This window comes from Vulpes lagopus, chromosome 20, assembly GCF_018345385.1.
Source record: "Vulpes lagopus strain Blue_001 chromosome 20, ASM1834538v1, whole genome shotgun sequence".
Classification (NCBI taxonomy): Eukaryota; Metazoa; Chordata; class Mammalia; order Carnivora; family Canidae; genus Vulpes; species Vulpes lagopus.
In genome coordinates this window covers 11,812,816-11,840,766 of record NC_054843.1, presented here as the reverse complement: position 1 = coordinate 11,840,766, position 27,951 = coordinate 11,812,816, and the positions used below count along the sequence as shown (strand labels likewise).

The 27,951-nt window shown below is 39.2% G+C and overlaps 1 protein-coding gene across 1 annotated transcript in view; it reads right to left on the bottom strand.

The window, feature by feature from the left end:
* Positions 1-26,927, bottom strand: part of PAXBP1 (PAX3 and PAX7 binding protein 1) — a 36,594-nt gene extending 9,667 nt beyond the window's left edge. Inside the window, exons 1-15 of the mRNA XM_041734879.1 lie at positions 26,310-26,927; positions 24,539-24,667; positions 19,569-19,745; positions 18,721-18,942; positions 18,069-18,172; positions 16,828-17,045; positions 16,098-16,287; positions 12,381-12,504; positions 8,923-9,022; positions 8,719-8,834; positions 6,772-6,971; positions 5,596-5,740; positions 4,777-4,898; positions 3,359-3,435; positions 2,911-2,977 (exon numbers count right to left, since the gene is read on the bottom strand). Coding sequence (XP_041590813.1) covers positions 2,911-2,977; positions 3,359-3,435; positions 4,777-4,898; positions 5,596-5,740; positions 6,772-6,971; positions 8,719-8,834; positions 8,923-9,022; positions 12,381-12,504; positions 16,098-16,287; positions 16,828-17,045; positions 18,069-18,172; positions 18,721-18,942; positions 19,569-19,745; positions 24,539-24,667; positions 26,310-26,664 — 2,346 coding nt within the window. The 5' untranslated portion in view covers positions 26,665-26,927. The remainder of the gene's footprint in view (positions 1-2,910; positions 2,978-3,358; positions 3,436-4,776; positions 4,899-5,595; positions 5,741-6,771; positions 6,972-8,718; positions 8,835-8,922; positions 9,023-12,380; positions 12,505-16,097; positions 16,288-16,827; positions 17,046-18,068; positions 18,173-18,720; positions 18,943-19,568; positions 19,746-24,538; positions 24,668-26,309) is intronic.
* Between the last annotated feature and the right edge of the window lie 1,024 nt (positions 26,928-27,951).

Genomic DNA, 27,951 nt, shown 5'->3' with positions numbered 1-27,951 from the left:
GCAAGTACCATTCTAGACACAGGGAAAGAGAATTCATTATTTTCCATGGAGGACTTAGGGCATTAGGCATTATTTCACAGAACCCGACTGAGAGGAGCTGCTCATCAGTCAGACTGGCCTCACTTAGCCTCCCATTTCTACACTGAACAAAAGAATGACTTTGGGCAGGTTATTCTGTTGCCTAACTGCTCCAGGAGTAGTATGAGAATATAATAGGGTCTAGTTCTTAGGCTACTGTGAAGATTCAACAATAAAGGGTATGGCACAGTGCTTGGCACATAGTACATCCATAATAAATTTTCATTATTGCTATCCTTACCTGCTGTGATCCATTATCCTCACAACAGCCAAAGTAATCTTAAAAACGGCAATTTGTGCATGTCACTTCCCTGCTAAAAACCCTTCCATGACCAATATTAATTTTCAACAAAGGTACACAAACAATTAAATAAAGACATTTTGAATTGTCAGCATTATTTATAATAGCCAAATTATGGAAGCAGCCCAAGTGTTCATCAATTGATAGTAGATAAAAATGATGTGGTATATATACCGTATACACACACAAACACACACACACACACACACAAACAGAATATTCAGCCATCATCCAGAATGAAATCTTGCCATTTGCAATATGGAGCTAGAGAGTATAATGCTAAGTGAAATAAATCAGTAAGAGAAAGAAATGCCCTATGATCTCACTTATATGTTAAGAAACAAAACGAACAGGCAAAGAGAAAGACAAACCAAGAAACAGACTCAACTAAAGAGAACTGATACTCACGAGAAGGGAGGCTGGGGATGGGGAGGTGAGGAGTGAAACTGGTGATGGGGATTAAGGAGTGGACACATCATGAATACTGAGAAATGTATAGAATGGTTGACCACTATATTGTGTACCTGAAACTAATATAATGCCATATATTAACTATACTAGAACTAAAATAAAAATTGTAAAACTTAATAATAAAAAAAAGCCTTTTCAATAAACATTTCTGGAACGAAGTTCAATCCAGGCCCCACATCTGCTAAAAAAATTAACTCAAAATGGATTACAGACTTAAATGTAAAGCCTGAAACTATGAACTATCTAGATGAAATGACAGGAGAAAAACTTTGTGGTCTTGTGTTAGGCAAAGATTTCTTAGATATGACACCCAAAACACAACCCTTAATAGGAAAAAGTGATAAACCAGACTCCATCAAAATGAGGAACTTCTGCACTTTGAAAGACTGTTAGAGCATGAAGATAAGCCACACAGTAGCAAAGAAAAACTGCAAACTATACATCTGGTAAGGAATTTATACCTAGAATATGTACTCAAATCTCAGTAAGACAATTTTTAAAAATGCAAAAATATGGGTGCCTGGGTGGCTCAGCTCATTAAGCATCTGCCTTTGGCTCAGGTCATGATCCCAGGGTCCTGGGATTGAGCTCCACATTGAGGTCCCTGCTCAGTGGCAAGTCTGCTTTTCCCTCTCCCTCTGCCTTTCCCCCAGGCTCTTTCAAGTAAGTAAAATCTTAAAAAAAAAAAAAAGAAAAAAAAAAGCAAAAGATTTGAACAGATACTTCACAAGAGAACATAGCAAATAAACACATGAAAACATGCTCAACATCATCAGTCATTAGAGAAATACAAATTAAGACTAACAGGACAACACTACACACATAGTAGAATGACTTAAAAAAACCCACCACTCCAAAACTGACAATACCGTGCGTGTGCATTACGTGGTAAAAACGAAGGATAATTGGGGAACATTATATATTGTTGATTTGAAAACCAGCTTTGCATAGGTATTCTTCACCCAAGTGAAATGTAAACTTACATATCCAGAAAAGGCCTGTATACAAATGTTTACAGCAGCTTTATTCATAATCGCTCTAAACTGGAAACAATTCAATATTCCTCAATTGGGGAATGGATTAAAAAAAATATATAGCAACTTGTGGCATATCCACCTTCAAAGGAAGACTACTTAGCAATAAAAAGACATGAACTACTGACAACACTGATAAGTCTTAAATGCATTATGCTAAATGAGTGAAGCCAGACTCAAAAGTATCCCGTAAATAATACTATTCCTAGGGCACCCTTACAAAGAAAACCATAGGACAAGAAAAATGGGTGGCCATGGTACAGGGGAGGTCTCCACTACAAAAGAGACTGGGGAATTTGGGGAGATGGTAAAAGTGTTCCCATCCTGATTTGGGTAGTGAACACACATTTCCCTTACACCAGGCATCTTGGACTTTAATGTTTTTCTCATATATCCTGCCTTCCCTCACCTCAGTGCCAGCTCCTAACTTATTCTTTTAGTCTAATAATCTAAATATCACTTACTCAGGGTAGTCGGGTATCTTCTGTGACTCACCAGTGAAGGTCTCTGTACCCTTGTTTTTTTTTTCTTTTCCTGGTTTTATGCTCCCACATCACCCTGAATTTCTCCTTTCAGGATTCATCACACCTGAGATGCTAATAATACTTGTCTGCTGTCAACTGTGCTGATTATAAACTCTACAAAGACTCCACTTCTATTATATTTAGTGCTATATTCCCCACCTTAGAAAAGCAACTGATACTCTACACTTGATGAATAAATTAATTATGATTTAGCAAGTTGATATATTAACTCTGGCTGTATATACATATATATAAAGTAACTTATACATTAAAATGGCTAACTTGGCTAGCTTGGACTTTGCTTGGAACTCAGACAACATTTTCTTGTGTGGAAATACCAAACCTGAGTAAACTTTTGGAATAAAATTACTTTGTAAAATGGAGTTTCTTTACAGACATCAACCTAAGCCTATAGATCTGCTTAATCAAATAGCAAAATACCTTCCAAAATATATGAGTCAAACAAAATCTGAAGTCTTTTAGATAGCCTACAGACACATACCTTAACTGAAGACCAAAACTGTCGTTGAAAAAACAAATAAGGCCCAGAATTTTTATTTTCCAAGACACTAAGAAAAAAAAACATGAGCAAACATTTTATATATTAAGTGCCATGTGATTCCTGGAAAAGATTTCTACAAGTTTTAAAATAGATAAACAAAAGAGTTAAGTAATTTTTCAAATTTTCAAATAACTATATTCCAGAAGGTAAGTTTTAAAAGATAATGGAAATAGTGGTGAGATACAAAGGGGAACAAAAATTTTATTTGCTTTATCCTGCTTAAGGGAACAATTTCCCCACCGACTTAGGTCTCTTTGGGCTACAGGTTTACACTCAATACATAAAGTTATATATTCAAGCTACCTTTAGTTTTTCGAGAATTTAAGAAGTCTTCTCTGGAAGACAATGGAGAATATTATCATCTTTAATGTTTTGAGGTGTTACTTACTTTTTGGGATACAAGGGCATGAACACATCATCATCTAAAGTTCTCCTCATTCTTAATAAAAGTGCTTTCAGGTACACCTGAAGAATAAAAAACAGATCACACATTTTAATAAGGGTCATGATAAAAGTTGAATTTTAAGAAATAAAAACAAGTCATATTCTAAAATATACTATGTAGTATTTGATTTCAAGTCAATGGTCTTCTTCAATTTTTTACCTTTCTCTCTGAAAGCATAAAGGTCTTTAACACTCACTATTCTTAATTGGGCCCTCAACTACCAGGCAATAAAGCCACTTAGAAATCTGTAAACCCTTAGAGTCTACTATATCACTAAGATTTAAGATCAGACACATAATCTGGTTCTTCTCAAAATAAAGTCAGTGAAAACAGTGATAAAGAGTACCTTTTCTCAGGCACCTGAGAGGCCAGGTGGTTAAAACCTCTGCTTTCGGCTCAGGTCATTATCTTGGGGTCCTGGAATCAAACCCCTGCTCAGGGGGAGCATGCCTGTCCCTTTCCCTCTGCACCCCCTACTCACGCTGTCTTTCTCACAAATAAATATGTAAAATCTTAAAAAAAAAAAAAAAAAAAAAGAGTACATATTCTGTGTCTAAACAGCTCCTAAGAACGCCAGAGGTTGGCAGCAATCTCAAGTTTGGAAACTGTTTTTAAATGTTTTAGCATTTAAATCATCAGCAGTTACCCACTGTAGTAGTTTTACATTCTTCTTTTTCCAAAAAAATAAAGTTCTTAAAGGGATGTTTGATTAGTGGGGGGTACGGAGGTGAGAAGGATGAGAGGCTACGTGGAGTAATGACATCATCTCGCCAGATATTTTTTTTTTATTCATGATAGACACACACAGAGAGAGAGAGAGAGAGAGAGAGAGAGAGAGGCAGAGACACAAGCAGAGGGAGAAGCAGGCTCCATGCCAGGAGCCCGACGCGGGACACGATCCCGGGACTCCAGGGCCGTGCCGTGGGCCAAAGACAGGTGTTAAACTGCTGAACCACCCAGGGATCCCCTCGCCAGAGATTTTATTTTATTTTATTTTTTATTTTTTTAAAGATTTTATTTATTTATTCATGAGACACAGAAAGAGAGGCAGAGACACAAGCAGAGGGAGAAGCAAGCTCCATGCAGGGAACCTGATGTGGGACTTGATCCTGGGTCTCCAGGATCACATCCTGGGCTGAAGGCGGTCTAAACCGCTGAGCTACCTGGGCTGCCCTCACCAGAGATTTTAAAATTAAAAATGATTATCTCAAACCTTGTATATTTCAGGCTGTAAAGGACCAGATGGCCTGAGAGAAATCAGATTTTCTGGCAAGTCTTAGAACGTATCACTCATTCCCTCAACTCTTGCTCATTTTGAAAGGAAAAGGTAGGGAAAAACCTTTTACAGACAAATAAATTACCTGTGTATTTTTGTTTTCTGCATTCACTACTGAAGGATATCCGTTTATTAATTTTAGTGTAATTCCAACCATTCTTGAAGTCTGTGTCGTAGAAAAAGGGTCCCACATATTTTCAGCTATTACTATTAAGAGAAAAGTACAATGTGTTGAGATACAGAAGTAAATTGGAGTTGACTTAAATCTGCTGTCAAGCAGTCCTCAACTTATAAATGCCAATCCTGATTTACTTTTTCTCTCTTTATAGTATAAGCTGCAGTCTTCTTTGTCCTCTTAACAATGGGAACGCTGAGGATTAGGCAAATGTGGGGAGGGCATAGATTCATTCTATTTTCTGCTGCTCAGCGATAATAAACATTGCCAGGGAGGGGAGGATTTCTATATCCTAGGAGATGTCCCAGCATCAAGAATTCCTAACTAAACTTAAAACTTTATATTTTTTATTATTATTATTTTTTTAAAACTTTATTTTTAATATTTTAAATAGGTTCCCACACCAATGATTCCTAATCTTTTTTTCAGAAATTGATGGAAGTAATGAAAATTGCTCCCCAGGAAAATGTATACCCTCCCGCCAAACTATGTATTCAGTTTTGCCTCAAATAGTGTATAAAAGTCTCTAAAATTCATCTATGGATCAATTACCGTCTCCAACTCCAAGCCCACCCCATGTCCTAGGTTAAGAGAAATCTATCCTTTAGTCCAGTGGTTACCTTAGCATTTGTAATATAACTTCCATGAGGAAATACGCTCTGGTTAGAAACTCATAAAAATAGAACTGGAAAACCCATGTGTTTAAATGTTCAATTCAGAAATCTCTACCTGTTAGTTTAGGAAGAATCACCTTTTCCACAATGGTAGGCAATAGTGCAACATCTACATCATCTTTCTCTTGCTCTCGCTCTTCACAACCATAAAATAGCAAAGATTCAAACCACAGCATATTCTCAAAGTCACGACATTTTGCCTAGAAAAAAGAATGTTATAAGCAAAACATTTAAAATATCTGCTATTTCTGCTTCTAGCCATAATTAAGAATAATGGACAGGATTTAACCTTCAGTCATAAACAACTAAAAACTGTACGAAATATATGAAACATCTATTTTCAGACACTGGACAAGGTAGTATAGGAAGATGGCCCCCGAAAGGGAGACAATCAAATGAGGTGAGCTCCTGGTGGAGAGAGCAGAGCAGGGTGGGAATCGCAAGCAGAGCAGTTTTATTCAGTTGTGGAGAAAAGTACTGGAGTTCAGGGTGGCTGAGACAACTGGAAGTGGTGGGGGCAGAGGAGGGAGTGACCCAGAACAACAACTCCAAAATGCACACAAATCCCCAACCATTGCTGTGTTCAAAGACACAATATCCAGCAAAGAGCAAATGGGAGCTGGAGGTCAAATGTTCAGGTTTTTTTTCAGTTGTTTCCAGGGCTCCAACCTCAGTCCTCTTCCCCTTACAACTTACACATTCAACCCAGCCAATCTCACTCAGGCCCATGGTTCTCTGTCCACATGTAGGTAACTTCTAACACTCTCCCTTAAATAGGGCCACTGAACACTTATAGGCCATCTAGCCTCCCCTCTTATAAACCAAACCAACAGGTCCAATTGATTCCACTTCCTAAATTTATCAATTTGTATTATTCTCCCAATTTCCATTACCACCTACTTAGTTCAGGTCCTCCTTTCACATCTGCCTCACTGAGCTTCGCATGAGGTTCTAAATCTTTCTAGGACCAAAGAATCAAATTATTATTCATTCATGTTCATATCCCAGTATCACTATGTATAATTTCAGTTGAGGAAAGCACTGTATGTAACCTGAAAATCACAAACAGCTCTCTTCAGAAGGAAGACTGCATAAAAGATCATGACATTATACAATCTGTATTGTAGCCCTGTGACCGTATCTCCCTTGAAAAATATTTTGCTAGCTTTGAGATTAAAATTATCCAGGCATCATGTTATATTGCTTGGTACTAGTGACACAAGCCACTTACCTCGAGAGGAGTCCAAGTGAGAAGCTGTAGCCGTATAAGGGGGTTGAACAGCTTTGGCAAACAAAGGCCGATGTAAGCATCCTTGTAGGACAGGTAGTATTTTGAACGCCATGCCTCAAATTGGGATTTAATACAGTCAATTGAATAGAAACTTTCAAGGACATCTTCAAAAACCTTGCTGGACTCTTTTGAAATGCGATCTAAAGAAAACAACAAAAACCCCACAGAGAACCATAATTTAGTATGGAGTAGACAAAACACAATTCAGTATTTTCTTTGTAGCTTCAGAATCACTCAGGCTCATTAACAGAAGAATCATTATTAATTGCAATTTAACAGAAAGCATAAAGAGAGTAAGTTTAGGTTTCAAATGTCTCTTATGCAAACCAGAGTGCAGGCAGTGTTTGCACGGCTCCAATATATACCATTTCCTATTCCCAGAGTTTTGTTAAATACCACCTGTCCCCCAACAAGTTTCAAATTTCAGTTACTATGGTATATTAATCATGAGTAATTGCATGAAGTACAGACTTTGCTGCTAGCTCTTCAGTTCACAAATCACTATAAAGATCAGAAGTGCATTATGATCAGTGATTTCAAAATCTGTTGGTGAGTGCAAGGATGGACACAGACAAGTATCAGTAATGAATGTTAAGACCTTTAAGTGGAAGGTTACTTGATGACACTGATGACTTGGGAAACAGGAATCTTTCATAATGGGGAGATCTACTTGTGACAATCTTCTCAAGATCAATCTTAATATCACTAATACTGGGACAATCTAACCTTTGCTATCTGATATTATACAATAAGTAGCAGGCTCTTATATGAAGTATTCTTGCCAAAACAAAGCTTAACTTGAAGCTAATCAAGTCTTCAGACCTAAGTGCCGGCTTACGTTGAAATATAGTGAATGGAAAAATCAAACTAAGACTATGAGAAAACAGACAAATTTAGAATGTAGAATGCAAATAAGTGGCCTGATCTCTTCAAAAATCCAATGTCTTAAACAATAGGGGTGTGTATATGTGTAAGGAATTCATGGACATTGATTAGTTCTAGGGAAAAAAAATGGAACCAAATACAGGGCAGGAAATCTCGTGTGGATTCTAGTTTGGAAAATACAGAATAATCCACCAAAAAGAGTCTCAAGAGTTTTATTTTGGGGGAGCTGCTACTAAATAGACACAATATTAAGAACTTGTAGTTAAAACATGCTCAACTCTTTATAAAGTATCATGATGTTTATAGGTTACTTTGAAATAGTTCAGCAATATACATACACACAGGTATACCACCCCCTCCCTCAACTTGGTAGAACTGTTGGATCTGGGTGACAAGTACATGGGTGATCACTGTGGTATTCCTTCTAATTTCTGTCTGTTTAAAAATATTCACTATAAAAAGGTGGGAGAAAAATAGACTTCTCCAACTAAGTTCCAATGGCTTGTAGCCGGTAAAGCTCCAAATAACCACAACCAATGATGGGAAATGAAGACTTCTGAAGACCCTTTTAGAAATGCCTGGCACATATTGGTAGTTACTATTCCTCTTGGTTGAAATTATTCAGAACTCCCCAAATCAGTAGTTTCCTTCAGGGCTGAGTGTCCCATGTCCGAGCTATACCTTCCCAGGACAGGTTGCATTAGGGCTATCCTTGGGAATCTGACACTTTTTTTTTTGGTCACTTAAAATTCTATGATTCTGAAGAGTAAAATAATTTATTATGCAAGTGCTAAATAAAGCCCATGATAAGGTATCATCACTATTTTTGAGAATTCATCATATATTCAGTTAAGAAAAATGGGTGCAAGTTTTTACAATTAAGAAAAGAGTGGCTGATTCTAAACGCAGAGGTCACAAAACTTCACACCACCTTATGGTAAAAACCACACACAAATAGAAACAAAAGTGGCAATAAATCTCATTTCCCAATAAATGTCTAACCTTTTTCCAGATTGAAATTTGTAATATCCGTAGAAGTTTCTTCATCATCACTGGAAAGGCCTTCAAGGTGATCTGCCATCTTACCGGTTTGCTCTCTGGCTTGTCTACGACGAGTCCTAAATAACAAAGATCATGTTACCAAACCAGATAGAAGAGATTCCTCCCTTTGCAAACAAAGCAAAAGCCACACATTTTTAGAATTACCTCCTGGCCTCCCGTTCTGCAATCCTGCGTTTTGCATGCTCTTGATACAGTGCTCGATCTCGCCCAAAGGAATCAAGATTTGGTGCCATTAGAGCTTTATCTGTAAAACAACAATAGTTAAAATTAAAAGCCTTCCTTCAACAATCTTGAGGAAAGAGTTTGCACAGAATAAGCCATAATGATAGACTGTTTGCTAATCTCAATGGCAGGATTCTGCAGTAACTGGTAAACCAGATAGTTCTGTAGTTTAGAGCAAATCTCAGTATTATTCTGCGTTCCCATGAAAAGGAGTAGAAAAATAAATGGAGAGTTCAACAACCCTACACAAATACAATTGGGCTTAATCACTGTTTTTATATCTGCTTGTAAGAACTAGTTGATGCTATCATGATAATCAAATAAATTAAAAATCAAAATTACCTGTGCAAAGGGAAAAATAATAGATTACTTTTTAAGGAAGAAGTTAAGCATCACATGTTGAATGGTATGACAGAAAAGAAACACAAGTAGGAAGGATGAGAAAAACAGCTTTGTTTCAGAGAAGTTAGTAATCTATCCTATTTACTCTGATTTTGCTGAGTAGAAATTTATTCTCCTTACTATTTATAGAGCAAAGGCAGAATCAACATGCAAACTGGAAACACGATCTAAGAAGACCAACTTAAATGCTGCCTCAAACAATCGCTTTCAAAGCAGAATTCTGTACTTCTTTTGCTTCCTATTTTCATCTCTCTTTAACTTTCTAGGGCAACTTTCTAGCTTTAACCTTCCAACCTTCCTATTTAAATTTATATTTCAGTCACCATGTTTTTAATTTCTAAGAGATGGTTCTTATTTTTAGAATACTCCTTTTCTATAGCATTCTCTAACTTATGTCACATGTAGGACACCTCCTATGACCTCTCAAAGGGTAGCAAGTATATTTTATATTTCCTTCTGTCACCTGTGTTGTCTTTGTTTCCTCAGTTCCTCTGGTTCTATTGCGTGTGCTGCGTTCTCTGATGATCAGTAACTACCTCAAATAAAAGAATGAGCCTGGAAGTTCTGTGGACAAAGGTGGGTGGTGTCTAACAGCAGCCTCTAGATCTGACCACTGGGAGAATGTCACCTCTTCTGTTGGGGGCTCCCAAATGTTAGTGTCTCAGAGTCTTTTCTCTGGACCCATTCTCTTTCTCCAGAGAACTGTCCTCTAATCTCTTGTCTAGGGTAGGAAGAGGAGTGGGGGTAATATCTGTCTGCAATACTTCTCTCATTTCTACATTTTATAAAGATAATCCATAAGACAGGGATCAAAATAGAAGCCAACAACCCCAGGGATAGGATACAGGGAAAAACACATAAAATGAAAAATACTGATTTAAGGTTTTTGCTACTTTCCCCCAATATCAGAGATGTGCCACCAATAGCAGCAACACGAAAAAAACAAACCCCCAAATTAGCCCTCTACAGTTCAGGGTATCCTAACTAATGCAGACCCAACTATTTTAAAAGTTGACTTTCTTATTGAATTGTTCATTCATATTTCAAAATAGTTCTGACATTAGGAAGTCTGTTCTAGAGTTCAGCAATACTAAAGAAAGATGAGCATGGTAAACAAGACTGTCTCTGTTGCACCTCAATTGTGAGTTCACACAGCACAGGTAAATTAGCTAAAGCCCCAAACTATAAAAATGATTCTTGTCTTTTTAAGAGATATCCTTCCTTAAAGAAATGCTTTGAAAATACTCACTGCTATTACAAATACTTAAAATGTTGCTATGTTTATAAAATCCTACAGTATATTAAGGGAGATATGAGAGAGTAGATGATTAAGGGATAGCCTCCTTCACTTCTCTAAGAACTACATGCAGTAACTGTGGCAAGTGTTCACAAATCTCAAAGGATTAATTTCAGGTTGCTTCTTTAAAAAAAGATCAGAAATGGAAGGGATACTTTTGTGTCCCATGTAATTCTCCTCAAACCTCTGACAATGAATACTCCCTTCCAAGACAGTATTTTCCACTTTCTCATTACTTTTGACTTCCTTTTCAACTTTCAATCTAATTAATATACATCATTCAACCCTTACTTCTAATTCCACTTAAGTAAATAGCTCCAAATTATGAAGAACAGATCATAGGTAGGAAGAGGTATTTGGTAAAATGCACAGCTCATACAAACCATTTAACTTAAGAAGGAATCACTTCCCTTCATAGAAGGTTACCTGTAATCTGCCCAGAAATCTGGTTCTGCCTGGATCAAAAGTGATCTGGAAGGCCTGCATTAGCCATCTAGGTGCCCAATACTGTGGCAATAATCCAATTTAAGCTTGTGAGGCAAAAGTATAAGATCAAAGCCATTCATATGGCTCACATCTGAGTCTCGCTCAGCTCTGAGGGCCATACTACCATCTCTTTACAATGCTCCAAAACCCATCCCACACACAGGATGCCTTCTCAGGGATCCAGCATCTACTTTAGATGACACGCTGTATGACAAAGCACTGTTTTCAAAAAGAATAACACTAGGGCCCTTGGCACTTGGATCACCCGTGGTTAACATGCAGATACTGGTCACCATCCAAGACCTAGCAAAAACCTCTGGGGATAGGACCAGGAAACCTGCATTTTAAATTTGTATCATGTGTAATTCTCATGCACACATCATTTAGAACTGTTGAGACAGGAACAAAGAGATGACAAAAGAAGCTACGAGAAATCCATGCTGGGAAAATTCCTAATAGAGCACCAAAGAATATGGAGCACAATGGAAAAACAGAATTAAAAAGTTTAAAACATCTGGTTAAAGAATCACAGCTGAACTATTTAATAAGAGGTTTCCAATTAATTTTGGTTTTTCATAACATAATGAAAGGAATACAAACTGAACCTCTAAATTTTTACATTAAAATTTCAAGAATTGGAGGCATCAACTGACTCACTAAAAAACCCAGGATAAAAGGCAAAGTAGAGAATAAAAAAATTTTGCCTTCCTTGGAGACATGAAGCTCAAAAATCCCCTAATCTTGGAGTTGTTTGTTATGTCATTAAAACCCCCTCTGCCCTCTTTAGTACTTTCCTAATCTCTAAACTCAGAATCTTTGACTGTGATCAGCAACAGCATTTGTATTGGTGTTATGAACAGGATGAAAATGGGAGGGGGGGGGATCAATTAGCGCCAAATGATAGTGATTTTAAGATAAAATGCTGATGTCTTTTCTATACTCTAAAGAATGAAAAAGTATATCCAAAGAAGAATAAGATTGATAGAATATCAGTGCACGTTTTTGAGCTCTTAAACACAGTCCAAGTACGTGCTGTTTTAAGTTTTAGAACTACCTGACACAAGAGCAAGGAAATGTGCTTCTTAAAAAAAAAAAAAAAAAAAAAAAAAAAACTAAGCTCTCTAATTTTCAATTAGGCTGCACTAAGTAAACAAGGTTGTTTAATGAATAATAAAAACCTTCAAGATGGACTGACTTGAATGGCTTGAAAACTCCGAAGATTCATCTTTAATATCATCTTGTCGTCTTTGGACAAGGCGGGAAGCTCGCTGTTTGTACAGCTGATGTATTGCTGATTCAAGTTCATTAATCAGTGGCACCTGTAAAAATACAACACACTCCGTAACACCAAACTCCTCAGTTGCTTACTTAGTTGAGGGTTCCATACTATTTCCGGATTTCTGAAAAAGTACCCTCTATGGACACAATAATCATGAACTCCCAGTGGGACACAATGGCAATTCGGTTTTAGGTGTTTAGAACACATCTCTTCTTTTAATCCATACATAGAGCTATAATGTCCAGTGCCTAGCTATCGGAGTAAAAGTTTGGTTAGGAAACTTAACACTTAGTAAATATTAGTAAAGAGAGCAAGTAAAGAAATGTCAAAAATTGTAGTGCTTTTTTCTTTCAGAATAAAGTATTTGCAAGTCTTTTAATGTCCATTTTTAATTTTCTAGCAGCATGATCTACCTTAGAATTTTTGTAGCTTAAAATAAACCATTATTGCTGTACAGTACCAAAAAAAGGCAAGGGCTCCATGAGCAGGTAAGAATGGGAGTCTGCTACCTGCCCAATTCTGGACGCTTAAACTGCTCTGTCACTCACATGAACCAAGCATCTTATGGTAATGTCACACTACATTGCAGCTTTATCACACGTTCTTCACTGTGAACTGCATTCACTTACGTTATAGTAAGGCAAATAAAATTTCTAGCTTTCACTAACCTAGTATCAATATCTCGAACTCAGAAGACTTCCTATAAAACGTTTAAATTTTTCCATATTTTGAAATAAAATAATAAAATTTATTACATGAATTATCAGTTTACAAAGTCACTGGATTTTTCCAGGTTAATATCCACAACTAAACATTCACTCGGTTCATACAGCATACAAAAGCTTATAGCATGAAACCTAACTTAAAAAGAAAAAACAGAAAACTTTCTCTTTATCAATATCTTATAACAAAATGCTATGCAACTTTCACAAAACACTAACGACCACTACACATACCTGAGGAAACCAGAAATTCTAGTTTCCTGATGGTTAGTGCAAATGGAAAACACATTATTTAGAGTTTGGGAACACTGGCACCAAGTGTTATAGCAGCTTCCTGAACTGAACAGACTGCAAATGGAAAATAAAAAAAGGCAGGTGGAATTCAAAGATGTCTGTAATAAAAGCAATTTTATACACTTGCATGATTCTGTTGAAAAAGCAGCAGATGTTCACAGAACGATCAAACTGATGGAGTTATTTTAATTTCTACTATGCCACACCATGGGCAACAATGTCCCCAAATCTGCCCTGATTATCTTAGACAGCTGAGCCCACAAGAGTCTATCTTTAAAATTTACGAGTGATTTTTTTTTTTAAGCATTTGGTGCTATATTACTGTGACTTATACTTCCCCATCCCCCTAGTTTTTTCCACACCACACAGGACTAAAGACTAACGTATCCATATACCTAAGGTGCATTCTTTCAGCCCTGGAGACTGTTAACATTCCTCTACTGTAAGAGCTACACACCACAGGTTGAATCACACAATTTAATTATTCAATTCGTAAAGTTCTGATAATGTAATTTTTCTGTTTAGGTCATTGGAATGCTTTTCAACAAAGCTGAGAAAAGTCTGAGAACAAAAACCTTGCAACACTTTTTCAGCTCTCTTTCATGTTTCTTAACAATATTGATTTGTCTCAAGAGTATGCACCATGACAATTTCTTTACCCTCTCCAAACTCAAAACTGTTCTTGACTATTTTTATTTCAAGACCAAATTTAAGGCGAAGGACATAAGAAGGAAGATGACTAAAGGGAAATAAAACCATGGAAAGTTAAAATGATCTTTAAATAATTAAAAAATCTAAGTTCAAAACTACTTAAACTTTTATAACAAAAGAGGAAAAAAACAAAGAAATGTTTATCTATGGCCTTACCCTGAAGCAAATTTTTATTGTATAAAATGAATATTCAAATGTATCCAATTACTCCTAACTAAAATTTCCAAGGCAACAATTTATGGCATTATTAATTTAGTAATAGTCTCTTAATAAAGCTCAATCCAATCAAAATATCAAAATGAAATAAAACTCATCCTTAAAAGAAAGGATTATCTACCTCTGTAAGTGACTCTGAAACCATATTAGCAGTCTTAACTGATTTCTCTAGAAAATTGAGATCAATAAATTATGCTACTACTTGTTTTTAAAACAGCAATTGAATACTATATGAACCAGACATCCTAGCAGTCTCTTTAATTCAAGAATGATATAATCGAGTTGACCATATTACTATCAATTTTTAAGTTAAGCTTATGGTTACAAGTGTATGAGTTTACTGAAGTTAGTTCTAAAAGCAAAGGTACTTCAAGAAAAAAAACTCCACAGGAACAAACCTTACTTACAAAGTATGGTTTAAGACAAAGATTCTTTCTCTAGTCAGAGTTGCCCACCATGGCCACTGGGCTCAAAAGGACTTTATTAACAGGAAGAACACAACCACCAGCTCTGATACCTATGTCCACTTCCCACCTTGAGTCTACCCCCTGCAGCATCAATTCTGTTTCTTTCCCACCCTTGTACTTGTCACCCTAAGTCAGTGATCTGCCACAAGGGATATCATAGCTCAGGCTATAGCTGCTTCTTCAGAAGTCAGGTGATAAGACAAGAACGTGATAAGCCCTACAAATAAGACCTGGTGAATGCTGTCTCCGTCTGCTCTGACCACAGATTGGCTAAGAACCAGTAAGACCCATTAGGAAGACATAGTCTAGGATTGTTCTTTTTGCAAGTCTTTGGCTTTAGAGTATTGAAGCAACCAGCAGAGATAATAAAATACTCCTTTAAACATATAATTACAGACTCTATGCTAATTCATATAACCAAGAAGGGAAAAATGTGCCTCCTAATCCTGTATCACTTCGAAGTTCAGGATATTCAAAGATTTTAATTTTTTTAAAAACATAGGGCCACAAAGTCCATAAATGCTTATAAACCAATGCACCAAAAACATTCATCTTAAAAAAAAAATTAAGAAGTCATTTGAGAAGGGGATCCTATGTGCAGCTAATTTAAAAAATGCAAATAAGGAATACAAAAGAATGCAAATCTATGCCAAGTGACTAGTACACAAAAAACAAGCAAAAACCCCAAACAAACAAAAAACGAACTTGGAAGCAAGAAATGAGGCCTTCAAAGAAATTATGACCAATGTTACAGTTCCTGAAGTGGATAAAGCATAGGCTTATTTAGATGAAAACTATCAGCAGCAACATGACCAACTTTATCTAGTTAAAAAAAAAAAAAAAAAAACTAATAAAATTTTCCAAGTTTATGCCTATTTGGAATTACTTGTGGAAACAGTTTGAAGGTTAAGTTTAGATCAGAACCATATTCCACCAGGAGTCCCTTATATTCTAATATTTCAGGGCTGGCCAATAATCTACCACTATATTAAGCAGAACTTGCCAAAGTCTTATTTAAATATGCTCAACCTTTTTTGTTTTCAACAAAGGCACTATGCCATCCCCAAGATAGAATGCTGCTAATGAAGTGAAGAAAATGAAGCATGGCTTTTCATCACTTCTAGAGCTGAATTCAGTGGATATACAGAAATGATCTACACAAGGCCGTCTAGACCTCCCTAACTTTGCCTTAGTCAAAGAGATTAGTATTTTTGCATTCTTACCTTTTCACTGAAACACTCAAGCAAGTCTTGGACATACCCTCGCATTTCTTGCAAAAATTTATACCGTTCACCAATACCCCCAGAAGACCCTTCTAATCTTTCAATAGCCCTGGTAGAGTCCACTCGGCTTTGCAGATGTTTCTCATGCTGCTGTCGATTTGTTTTGTGCAGTTCTTTCATGGAGTCCAACCTTAAGAACACAAAAGGATAAATATAACACATTTACATCCAAAAGTCTGTGCTGTCAGGACTCTTGCAATATTATAATAATGCATTTAGTTCCACTATTAGAATATAAAAATACTTGGAGTGGCCATCTTTTCATCTGTACCGCTTTTTTCCTCAAAAAAAAAAAAAAAGAAAAAGAAAAAAAAAGGAAAAAAAAAGGCAGTTTACAGACTTCAAATAAAGTTATTTGGTGGGCTAACCAAAATCTTTCGTTTTTTCCCCCCATATCTTGACTACACTTTTTCAAAGTCCGAGAGGTACAAACTCAGAACTGTCTTCAACAAGATCATGGAGTGGCATTTTTTATAACTTTTCGAGGCTTCCACAGAAGTAATCCAAGAAGGTAGCAGAACAAAGTATGAAGTCATCTTCTGTTTAGCTTTTGAAGATAGGCCAGTGAAATCTTCGTTGCGGATATTCTGCATCTGCTACCCCAGACTACATGTTGCCTGAGGGAACAGAAAGCTAGAGGACAGGTCTTTAAGAAGTTGATCTGCCCTACCTGTCTTTAAGCTGTTTCTTTACCAAATCAATAGTAACGGGAGTCATCTCATTACTGGGAGTTTTGAAAGGGACTGTATTATCTGTTTTTTGAGATTTGGCATCAGATGATCCATAGGCAGTATAACTATAAGGAATGCCATAGGATGAACCATAAGGCATCGTCTGGTAAGTGTTCTGGTAGTACATATTCACTTCAGTGGGCTGACTTGCTTGAACCTAGAAAAGAAATGGGGACATATGAAAACTAACTGTTAAAACTATAAAATCACACCCCTAGTGTTAATATGAAAAAAAAAAAAAAGCAAAAACAAATAGCAAAAATTATACCATTTTCCAAACAGTATGCCAATTAAGATAAATAATTTCAGAGTTCTTCAGAATCATATAAAGGTAGTGTTTGGAAACATTCTAACTCTTATGGGATTGCTGAGAATAATTTCTAATAATTTTCAAGAAAACAGTATATCAAAGAAGTTCAGAGTTGGAAAGGACATAAAAAATAATCCAAGGCCACCATGTTATGAATGGAAGAGAATAAATGACTTCTTATAAGATAGATAAGCAGAGACTAGAGACTGCCATCTAAGTATCCTATTTTCTTAACCCACGTGTGCAAAATTCTGTGTCAAAACACCAGTAACAAAAGTAGTTTACATTTATGCAACACTTCCACTGTACTAAATTCTATAAAGCAAATTATTGTAACAATTGAGCAAGACTTTTCATCTAGAGTTAAATTTTCACATTACAGAGAAATCCACTTTCCACAAAATAATTTCTAAAGTCAGAAACAATAAGCCATACAGAGAAGAAAGGTTTTATCTGAACAGTGGTTCTCCAATTCAGCGTGCATCACTGCTGGCTGCCCCCCACCCCATTTCTCATTCCCTAGATCTCAAGAGGGTGAGAATTTGCATTTCTCATAAGCTCCCAGCTGCTGCTACTACTGCTGGTTGAAGGACCACTCTGAGAAATACTGATCTAAGAAATCAGACATTTTCCTATTCTGACTGTAAAAAGCAAAAGATAATACAATTTTATTTTTATTTTTATTTTTTTTTGATAATACAATTTTAAAAGCTTATCAGATACATAACTTTATGTACTTTTCTTAACCACATTGGTTGAATGAATAAGATTCGATTCAATGCACAATGTTTTTAACTCAACAAAATAGGCAAAAAAGGTTTTCCATTTACTTTTTTTTTAATTTTTGAAGTGAAATCCTTTAGTTCTCACCTGAGGGATATTAATTCCTTTTCTTATCTGCTCCTGTTCCCATCGGCTGAGCTCTTCATCTTGTTCTCCAGTTACTAAAGCATCATCATCGCTCCCTTCGATGCCTACAGCCATAGCAGCAAGGAAAATTAAATACTTTTAGAAAAGCAGGGAGGGAAGAGATGCTATCCTGACACTTCAAAACTACTGGTATTAATTCAGTCTCACTAAAATGTCTAACCTGATCTCCTCTCCTTTGATCCTCCTGGCCTTGCTTGTCTTGGCCACCATATCCCTTGAAGCAAAGGCTAAGTATTATGTAATTGTTAAAACCTTAGAAAGGTTTCCTAATCTCTGTGAGCTTGACATCAAATCGACAAAGGGAAGAACAAAACTTAAAGGCCTCTAAAGAATGCTAAGCTGATTATAAAAAATTTACGCATGTAAAGTGCTTAACATAGTACTGCCTACTCAGGAAGTACTCAATAAACATTAGTTTCACAATCATGCTATAGTTTAAAAAAAATTCCAATAAGACACTTGTACCCAAACAAAAACAGTTCTCAAACATTAAACATAGTTAAGTAAATGTGGGTATTTTTCATAGGACTATATTTAATAGCAAATCATATTTAATAGCAATGCAACAGGCTATCGTATTAAATCAAGTTACCTATTTCCTCCGCAATTTTTTGTCTTTGTGACTTTTCTTTCACGGAAAAAACTATGCGGCGTTTCTCATCATCGTCTTCATCATCGCTGGCATCATTCTCATCTTCTCTAACAAGGCGGCCTTTACCAGGCTCACTATCATGAGGAGTGAAATCTCCTAATTCTCGGGCCATTTGACGCTTTTTCCTTGCAGCATGTATAAAAGCTGCATCTGGAATTTCTCCTGGAAACATATGGTAAGGATTATAAAAGATGGAGGTATTAGGGAATAAAATTTCTAGTTTCTTGAAAATATGAAGGGTAAAATAATTTCAAAAACAGCCTGGTTGCAGTGATGTTCTAACTAACGTTAGTTACTGGTACTCCCCTTCCCAAAATGTGCCAGTAATCCATCGGATTTATTTTTAATTTAGCATAAATGGAAACTAAAAGTCGCTAAGGACCCTAAATATATATATATAATGGCAATATGTAGAAAAGTAATAACGAAGAAATAGAAAAGTAAAAACGAAGTGTGGGCATAAAACTAGTAGCAATTACTTTTGCTTTTAGTAGCATTTCTAAAAATGTTAAAGTCTTGATGAAATACGTGAAAAAAAAAAAGACTTCAGTTCCATTTATCCATTTTCTCAAAGCCCCACATTTGATGATAACAGAAGTGCCTGAGAGTGAACTTGGAAAATTAGAAAGTTTCTAGTTCTCTCACTTTATTTGCAAAAGGCAACACCCTGGCTTATATAGGAATGTTCTAAGAAACACCACTTCGCTACCTCCTTCCTTCACCATCGCTACACATGGCCCCTCCTTGGGGGCTTCCTTCATGTCTAAGAAGTATTTACAAGTACACACCTGGACGGAGAACGTTCAAAGAAGATAAAGCGTTAGAAAAGGCTCCACCAGCTTTTGGCTTTTCTTCCTCCTTCTCACTTTCCATATCCATTTCATCTTCACCGTGTTCATTGATGATAACTCCATCTTCTTGACTGGTGTCCTTAATATGTCCTGTTTTGTCCAAAGGTGGTTCATCTACATTTTTGAAAAGTTATTAAAAGATATTTAAAACAGACTGCATAAGGAGGCACCTTTTATTCATTTATAAGCTCAATTTATTCAAATTGCAACTATTTTAATTTTCTTAAAACTCAAACCACTGATGTATGAAAACAAAATATCCAACAATAGGCATTAAATGGGAAGTAAAAATAATACAGGGGTCACAGGGATGCACTGGAGGCCCTGTTCAATTCCACCTTGAGTTCATTACATCAAAATTTTACTGAATTTATCAAAATTAACTGTTTCTTCCTCTAGACTCCCACTGATAACTGTTCATACCTCTTTGAAGCTTATTTCATCTTATATGCCAGTATTTTATTAAACTCAAAGTCCATCTGAGGCAGCTTTCCATCAAGAACAATGTTTATGAGCCATATAAACCTCACTGTAGGCAGCCCCGGTGGCTCAGTAGTTTAGCACTGCCTTCAGCCTGAGGTGTGATCCTGGAGACCCGGGATCAAGTCCCACATCGGGTTCCCTGCATGGCGCCTGCTTCTCCCTCTGCCTGTATCTCTGCCTTTCTCTGTCTCTCATAAATAAATAAATAAAATCTTGAAAGAAAGAAAGAAAGAAAGAAAGAAAGAAAGAAAGAAAGAAAGAAAGAAAGAAAGAAAGAAAGAAAAGAAAAGAAAAGAAAAGAAAAGAAAAGAAAAGAAAAGAAAAGAAAAGAAAAGAAAAGAAAAGAAAAGAAAAGAAAAGAAAAGAAAGAAAGAAAGAAAAAACCCTCACTGTAATGAATACGTCAGGATTATCTTCTTAGGTCACAAATATTTGCCATCCATCACCTCAAGGGATAAGACCCTTTTAAGTCACATTTATACAGTGTAACTCTGACCCCACTGCCATGACTGAATGTTCAAGACTAACCAAAGCAGATTCAAAAAAAAGTGACCAAAGCAGGATTTGTGACCAAAGCAGAGACAACCTGATTCTCTTTCCGGGAATCTGGAACTGAGACAGAAGACAAGTCAGAGACCAGGTGGCACTAAAAACCACCACATGTAAACCAGGAAGGGAGCTGGAGTGCGCCACATTCTGCCATATGGACAGAGGAGAGAGCTCCCTAATGCTGAGGCCATTCCTAAGACTGGTCACAACACTGCTTTTCCTGCCACTGCACTCCAGGAGGCACCACTGTATCTTTATAGAGCTAACCAGTCCTACTGCACTATCAGTAGGACTGATGAAAAAAAATCAAGAGGGGATCCCTGGATGGCTCTGCGGTTAAGCATCTGCTTTTGGCCCAGGGCATAGTCCTGGAGTCCCAGATCAAGACCCACATCAGGCTCCCTGCATGGAGCCTGCTTCTCCCTCTGCCTGTGTCTCTGCCTCTCTCTCTCGAATAAATAAATAAAATCTTAAAAAAAGAAAAAAGAAAGAAAAAAAATCAAGAAAAATCAAAGTGTTTTTCACCATGAGCACTGAACCTGGCACATTATAGGTATGATGAATATAATAAAATACTAGAAGTTTATCTAAACATGATATTCTTCTATTGTTTCCCTAGCATGTTCCCCTCCCAAAAAGTGTTTCAAAGATTCTCTATTCTTCTCAAGCCATATTGCACTAACTTCAATAGGAATCCCAGAGATAACAACACTCCCCCATATACACACTTTTAACCTGACTAGGATTTAGGTCATTATGTTTTAAGCTCCTTAGTTTTCTCATTTATCTTCCTACCTCATTAGCCACAGCCTTCCTTCTAAAGTACATTCTGACACTGTAAGATTTAAAAATTCACTGTATCAGATGGATACGGTTAGACGAGAGTCAAAAACTATCCATTTCCTTCTACTCTAAACCCACACTACATCAATGGCTTTTAATAGAACTGGGGTATACTAAACCAGATAGGTATGTTCAGATAATGATTTGTGCAGATTTTAAAAGACTGAGCAAATAGATTTTATGATTGATCACATACAAGTGCACAACATGGTGACAGCTGAGTTTTTGTTAGTGGACATGGATTATCCTTCCAGATGTCTTTATAAAAAGAGATACTAAATAACCTTTCTCTAGGCTCCTCTTGTATCTTCAATTTCTTCTACTACCACATCAGGAAACTTGTTTTCATGAACATTCTCTTTACCTTGATCAGCCCCTCCCACGTCTTTCTTCTGTCTACAGACACGTTTCTATTGAAAAACTTCTCCTTGATCCCAATGGTCTCTCTAGCTACTCTCTCTGTCCTCTACTTCTCTCTCTGACAAACTTCTGGAAAGCAGTGTGCACCTGCTGCCTTCTACTTCGTCACCACTTGTACCTCAACCTGGGCAAATGGCCCTTGATTTCTTGCAGTCCCAGCTCCCATACCAGCTATCCCAATGGCTGCAGCTACAATTAATTCATACAGTATCAAGCAATTTAGCAAAAGATGTTTCTTCATCCAAACAGGTAAGAGCTTGTCTAGTGGGCTTGTCTCTTTCACCAGACATTCTCCTCCAGAAAGAAAACAACAGAAACCCTGAGAAAGTTCCCTCAACCCCATGGTCTTTTCTTTTCCTGACTTTTCTGGTCCTATTTCATACAAATGAGTATCATCATCTTGAAACTTTCCTATCTCTTCTCTGGCTATTATGATTCTATTTAGTAAAATCCTCTTCTCTATGCATACATTTATTAAAGATAGAAGTCTTTGGTCCTCTGGAATTTCTCTTCCTTGCTGCTCCCTCTTCGATTCCATTTACTTCTGCTATTAATAAATACCTTGCTAAGCACCATACCTAAATCCACATCTCCCCAACTGTTTACTGGCTATTTCCACTCAAGTTCAAGTTTAAAAGCAAACTCCTTATTTTATGAATAACACAAAAATGGGTTTTCTAACTTGACAGTAGTTGGAGATTAATGCACCTCTGCCTATCTAAGGAGGACTGCATAAGGAAGAGTTCAGGATTGTCAGCTGATTAATGAAAAGAGCTCCACAGCACCATCATTTCAGGGGTAAAGGTGACAATATATAATACAGAGGCTCTACCTTTAGGGAGGACGTTAATTAAGTTACCTGGCAAGTGCAGTATCAGTTATGTAAAAGTGGAAGACAGGTCACAGGGAAGGCCTCAAAAATCCCACACTTGCTTCAATTTCTAATGGTCCTTTCTCATTTCTCCTGACCTCTCTTGCACTATTATATTGCACACAGTCGGTTCTCAAGATATTTGGGAAAAAAGCAGTTTCCTAGACTCCAAAATAAGTGGTTCCCCTAAAAATACTCCTCCTCCCACCTGCCTTCCCTATTTCTGTATATAATACAGAATTGTTCTCTCAGTCACCATGGCACAAAAGTTCAAATTTGACTGTTTCTTTTAAATCCAATAGCTAAAGCCTATATCAAGCCTACAAACTTCTTCCTTGGAACGTTTTTCAAATAATCCTTTCTTTTCACTTCTTCTCCCACACCCACAGCGAACATTTTTAACTCATCCACAATTTCCCACTGAGTCAGGAAAAGCCTTAGTCTTGCTCAACTAAGACCTTTTTAAACTCCCTATTAATTGATCAAAGCTGGCCCTTGATTTTAAACAGCTTTAGGGCTCCAATCTCTCCTTGCACCAATCCATTCTGCATGTTAATACCAGGTTACAGTTTCAAAGGCATTTTTCATGTCACCATCTTGGCAAGCCACTGAACACAGCAACTCTAAACCCCTTATTGGAGATTAAACATCCTTCATAATCGGTCAACAATGTACCTTTCACCCCAAACCTCCACTTCCTCTACAAATCATCTACTTTGACCTGACAGGTATACTTGTTCTTGCCTTAGTCACTTTAATCTTCGATGATACACTCTATCTTCCCTTTCCCATCTTTTGGAATTTAAATTATCAAAAACCCAGTTTCATATTCCACTTTATCTATAAAGCATTCCTTCTCCTGCCTCCAAAAAAAGAAAAAAAAATGTAGTTCCCTTTTAAACCACTCACTGGACATTCTGCCAAACACTAGGTCCAATGATACATTTAAGTAATTTTGATGCTGTCTCCAAAATTAGACTCTAAATTTGAGATACAATGACATACTTTTTCACATTAAGCCTATGGCTGAGAACCTGTGAAATAATTCTATCCTTAATTCCATAGAATAAAAAGATTTCTCTAAGGTATCTGCATGAGAATAACTCAGACCACAGCATATTATAATCAATCCACTTTCCTCCCAGACAAATAACTTTTTTAAATTGTTAAGCTTCAGTTGTGAAAGGGTGTGAGAAATGTCTGTACAATGCAGGCAGGGGCCTCACACTGAGGAGTCCTCACCACATATCTGATAAGGCTACAGAATGAGAAAGCATTATCAATAAACATTAAAATAAGGGCGTTCCTAAAAGTTCTGCAAGAATTAAACCAACTGTGAAAATATCACCAAAGAAATTGAACAAAGAAATCTCTATAAAATACAAGTACAGGAACTTACACAGTACTACCTCAAACAGAAATAAACCTGGGTCTCAGGCTTAAAATGGGAAACTTCCTTTCTCTGGTCAACAGCAGCCTGAACACCAGCAGGAAAATTTGGGGAGGATTCAGGTGCTACAGCAGAAACATTTCAGCAGCAGTTAATTCTGTCTTTGTGAAAAATCACATTTACTGTGTAGTTGTGTTAGAATTAAATAATAGAACTGTATCAATATTCAATTTGTACCTTTGAAAACAATCGAGTCAACTGACTCTACATATACAGCAAATCCATTCAATCCCTTTGAGAAAGAGGTTTCATTTTGTTGTTTCAAAAGACTCCTATGAGTTTGGTACTTACTGTCTGCTGAGGAGTTGAGTTCTGTTTTAATCTTCGATTTTTCAAGATCTTCTTTATATTCTTTCTTAAGTAATTTTACTATCTTTTTGCTGTAACTTGATTTCTTCACTTTGAAAACTTCTTCATTTTCTTAGAAAAGAAATTAAATGAAGTCTGTAGCAACCATTTCAGATAGCTTCGTTTCTAACTTTCACATGAACTTAGGTGCTTTTTGCATTCATCCAAATAGACACTCATAGAACAAAGCATTACATCATTTGAAGTTATTCCAAATCTGTCATAGACCCTCAAAAGCTGAAGTCAACTTCATAAATTAACCTCGCATAATGCAAATTTGAGACCTTTTAAAAGGCACAACATATGCAACTGCACAAAATTTTCCTGTCCTATTGTCTTCCTCAGGAGGAAAACAAAATCACTGAAAAAAAGCACATAATTACTTTATTATGGTATCAGGGGAAAAAAGAAAAACACCCGAAATCAAAAGATGCTGGGTAATAGAACTGTCAAGTCTGACTAAATCTTTGTCCATCAGAAACTGACATATTATTTCAAGACTAAGCTGAGAACAAAGTTTTCAAAAATAAGTTTGGTATGTATCCACCACCTTTGATTTGAAAATTTTAAAGTCAAATGCAAACACTTTACCAAATAGTTTCTGCATCATTAATGCAAAAAAAAAAAAAATCTGGCAGTGGTCCTCTCAAGATAAAAATTAACAGAAAGGTCAAAAAGAAACTGCCCACCTTACTGGAAAGATGAAAGCATCTTGCATCAAGATGCAAGTGAGATATCCAAAAGTCTTTCCTCCTAACATACACTTAACTGAGTTACATAAACACACACACATGCAACTGGTCGGGAAGTTAGATTTAAGGCTCATATATGATCAGAAAGCTAAATTCAGGGATCCCTGGGTGGCGCAGCGGTTTAGCGCCTGCCTTTGGCCCAGGGCGCGATCCTGGAGACCCGGGATCGAATCCCACGTCGGGCTCCCGGTGCATGGAGCCTGCTTCTCCCTCTGCCTGTGTCTCTGCCTCTCTCTCTCTCTCTCTGTGTGACTATCATAAATAAACAAAAATAAATTAAAAAAAAAAAAGCAAGCTAAATTCACAGCAGCTTGGCCTCTCACACCCGATTGGATAAAACGCCTTCAGTTACTATTGCACCGTCTCTCTCCACCGCCGAGGAAAGCCGTACGTCTGCACCCCTACTCATTCCCATAGGAAAACTGAGGCTTGGCATTTGCAAAGGGCTGACCCAAGGTCACTCAGAACCAGGGCTTCCACTCCGGGGATTCTGCTCCCAGATTTAGGAAATCCTCCTTACAATCTCGGCCTTCCTAAGGTCCAGGATGCCTGGACAGATTCCCCCCAAGAGGCGTGGGCACCGGGACCTGCAGAAGATTCCCAGACCCGGCCAAGAGCAGACGAGGGGGACCCAACTCAACACACCCGCCGGGGGGGGGGGGGGCAGCAGGACAGGGGACACTGAAATTTCCACTGAACAAAAATTCAGAATGACGGATCTGAGCAGGAAATGCACAGGAGGACGAGGAGGAGGAGGAGGAGGCGGTGGTTAAGAAAAGGCTGGCGGCGGCGCGGGAACGCGTCCTCCGCCGGGAGCAGAAGGCCGGAGGCGGGGAGAGATGTGCGGCGGGTCGGGCGCGAGGGCCGGGCGTCGGGGGAACGCGGGGAGGCCCGGCGGGGCGCCCAGGGCAGGCGGCCCAGGGCAGGGGTCTGGGCTCCGGGGGCCCCAGCGCGGCGCTCACCTTCCTCCTCGTCCTGGAAGCTCAGCAGGCTGGCCCGCGGCACCTCTTTGTTCTCCCGCGGCCTCTTGCGCGGCTTCAGCCCGTTGCCGGGCTCCGCGCCGCCCGGGAAGCAGCCCCCGGCCTCGGCCCCCGAGCCCGGGGTCAGCGCGGAAGGCGGCGGCAGCCCCGGGCCCTGCAGCGACTCCCCCCCAGGGGCCCGGTCGCCGCCGCCGGAGCCCGGGTCCTCGCCCGCGCCCGCGCCCGCGCCCGGCGGCGGCAGCAACGGCGGCGGCTCCTGCTCCTCATCGCGCTCTCGCTCCTCCTCCTCCGAGTCATTCCGCTTGCGCACGTTCACTCGCCGGGCCTTTCGGAACATCCCCGCGGCTCGCACGGCGGCCTCACGCCCGCTCCCACTCGGCGGCCCCGGCGGCGGCGAGCTCGCGACGGCGCACGCGCGCACCCCGGCCCCCCAGCCGGGTCCGGTCTCGCCTGCCGTCTACCGCGCACCTCCGAGCGCGCATGCGCGGGCGCGCTCCCTCCGAGGAGAGCCCCACCGCGCCTCTCGCGAGAACGCCAGCTGGCCGCAGCGTCCTCTGCCGGCGTGGAGGACTGCGGGCGCGGAACTGGGACTCGGCGCCGTCCGACGGGTCACAAAGAGGATCATAGAGACGAGAGGACGGGGTAAGCTCGGTCTTCCCGCGGCCCCCGCTGCTGCAGTGCGTCTTCCGCACTTACGCAGAGTGGTCACGCGAGGAAAGCTCCCGCCAAGCGCGGGGAGGGGCCGATGGACGGGGGAGGAGGAGGAGGAAGGGAAGGGGAGGGAGGGGAGGAGGAGGAGGGGAGGAGGAGGGGAAGGAGGGGAGGGGGAGGGGAGGAGGAGGGGAAGGGGGGGAAGGAGGACGGGACGGAGGGGGGAGGGGAGAGAAGGGAGGGCAAGAGGGGAGGGCAAGGGGAGGGGAGGAAGAGGAGAGGGGAGGGCAAGGGGGAAGGGAAGAGGAGAGAGGAGGGCAAGATGGGAAGGGGAGGGGAGGAGGGGAAGGAGAGAGGAGGGCAAGAGGGGAAGGGGAGAGGGGAGGAGGAGAAGGGGAAGGAGAGGGGAGGGCAAGAGGGGAAGGGGAGAGGGGAGGAGGAGAAGGGGAAGGAGAGGGGAGGGCAAGAGGGGGAGGGGAGGGGAGGAGGGGAAGGAGAGAGAAGGGCAAGAGGGGAAGGGGAGAGGGGAGGGCAAGAGGGGAAGGGGAGGAGGAGGGGAAGGGGAGGGGAGAGGGGAAGGGGAGGAGGAGGAGGGGAGGGGAGAGGGGGAGGGGAGGAGGACAGGAAGAAGGGGAGGAGGAGGAGAGGAGTGGAAGTAGTGGGAAGAGAGGGGAGGGGAGAGGAGGTGGGGGAAATCAGAAGGACAGACCAGGTTTGGGGAGGGAAAGTAGGTTCCAGGTGGGAGAGGCCTCCCGAACTCTCTGGTAGTTAGTTGTCACGGACTCTAGTGCCTCCAGCTTTGTAGCCACAAAGCACTCGCGGAAGCCTTGGATTTCATCTATGAGAACCGTTACCGGGCCTGATGGCTGCAGCCCCTGTCTCCGTTAAGCCGAAAGCCAACGTGTTGTAGTGTTTCCGAGGGAATGCCAAATTTTCCAGCATTTCTGAAACGCAGCTGATTTCAGAAACGGAA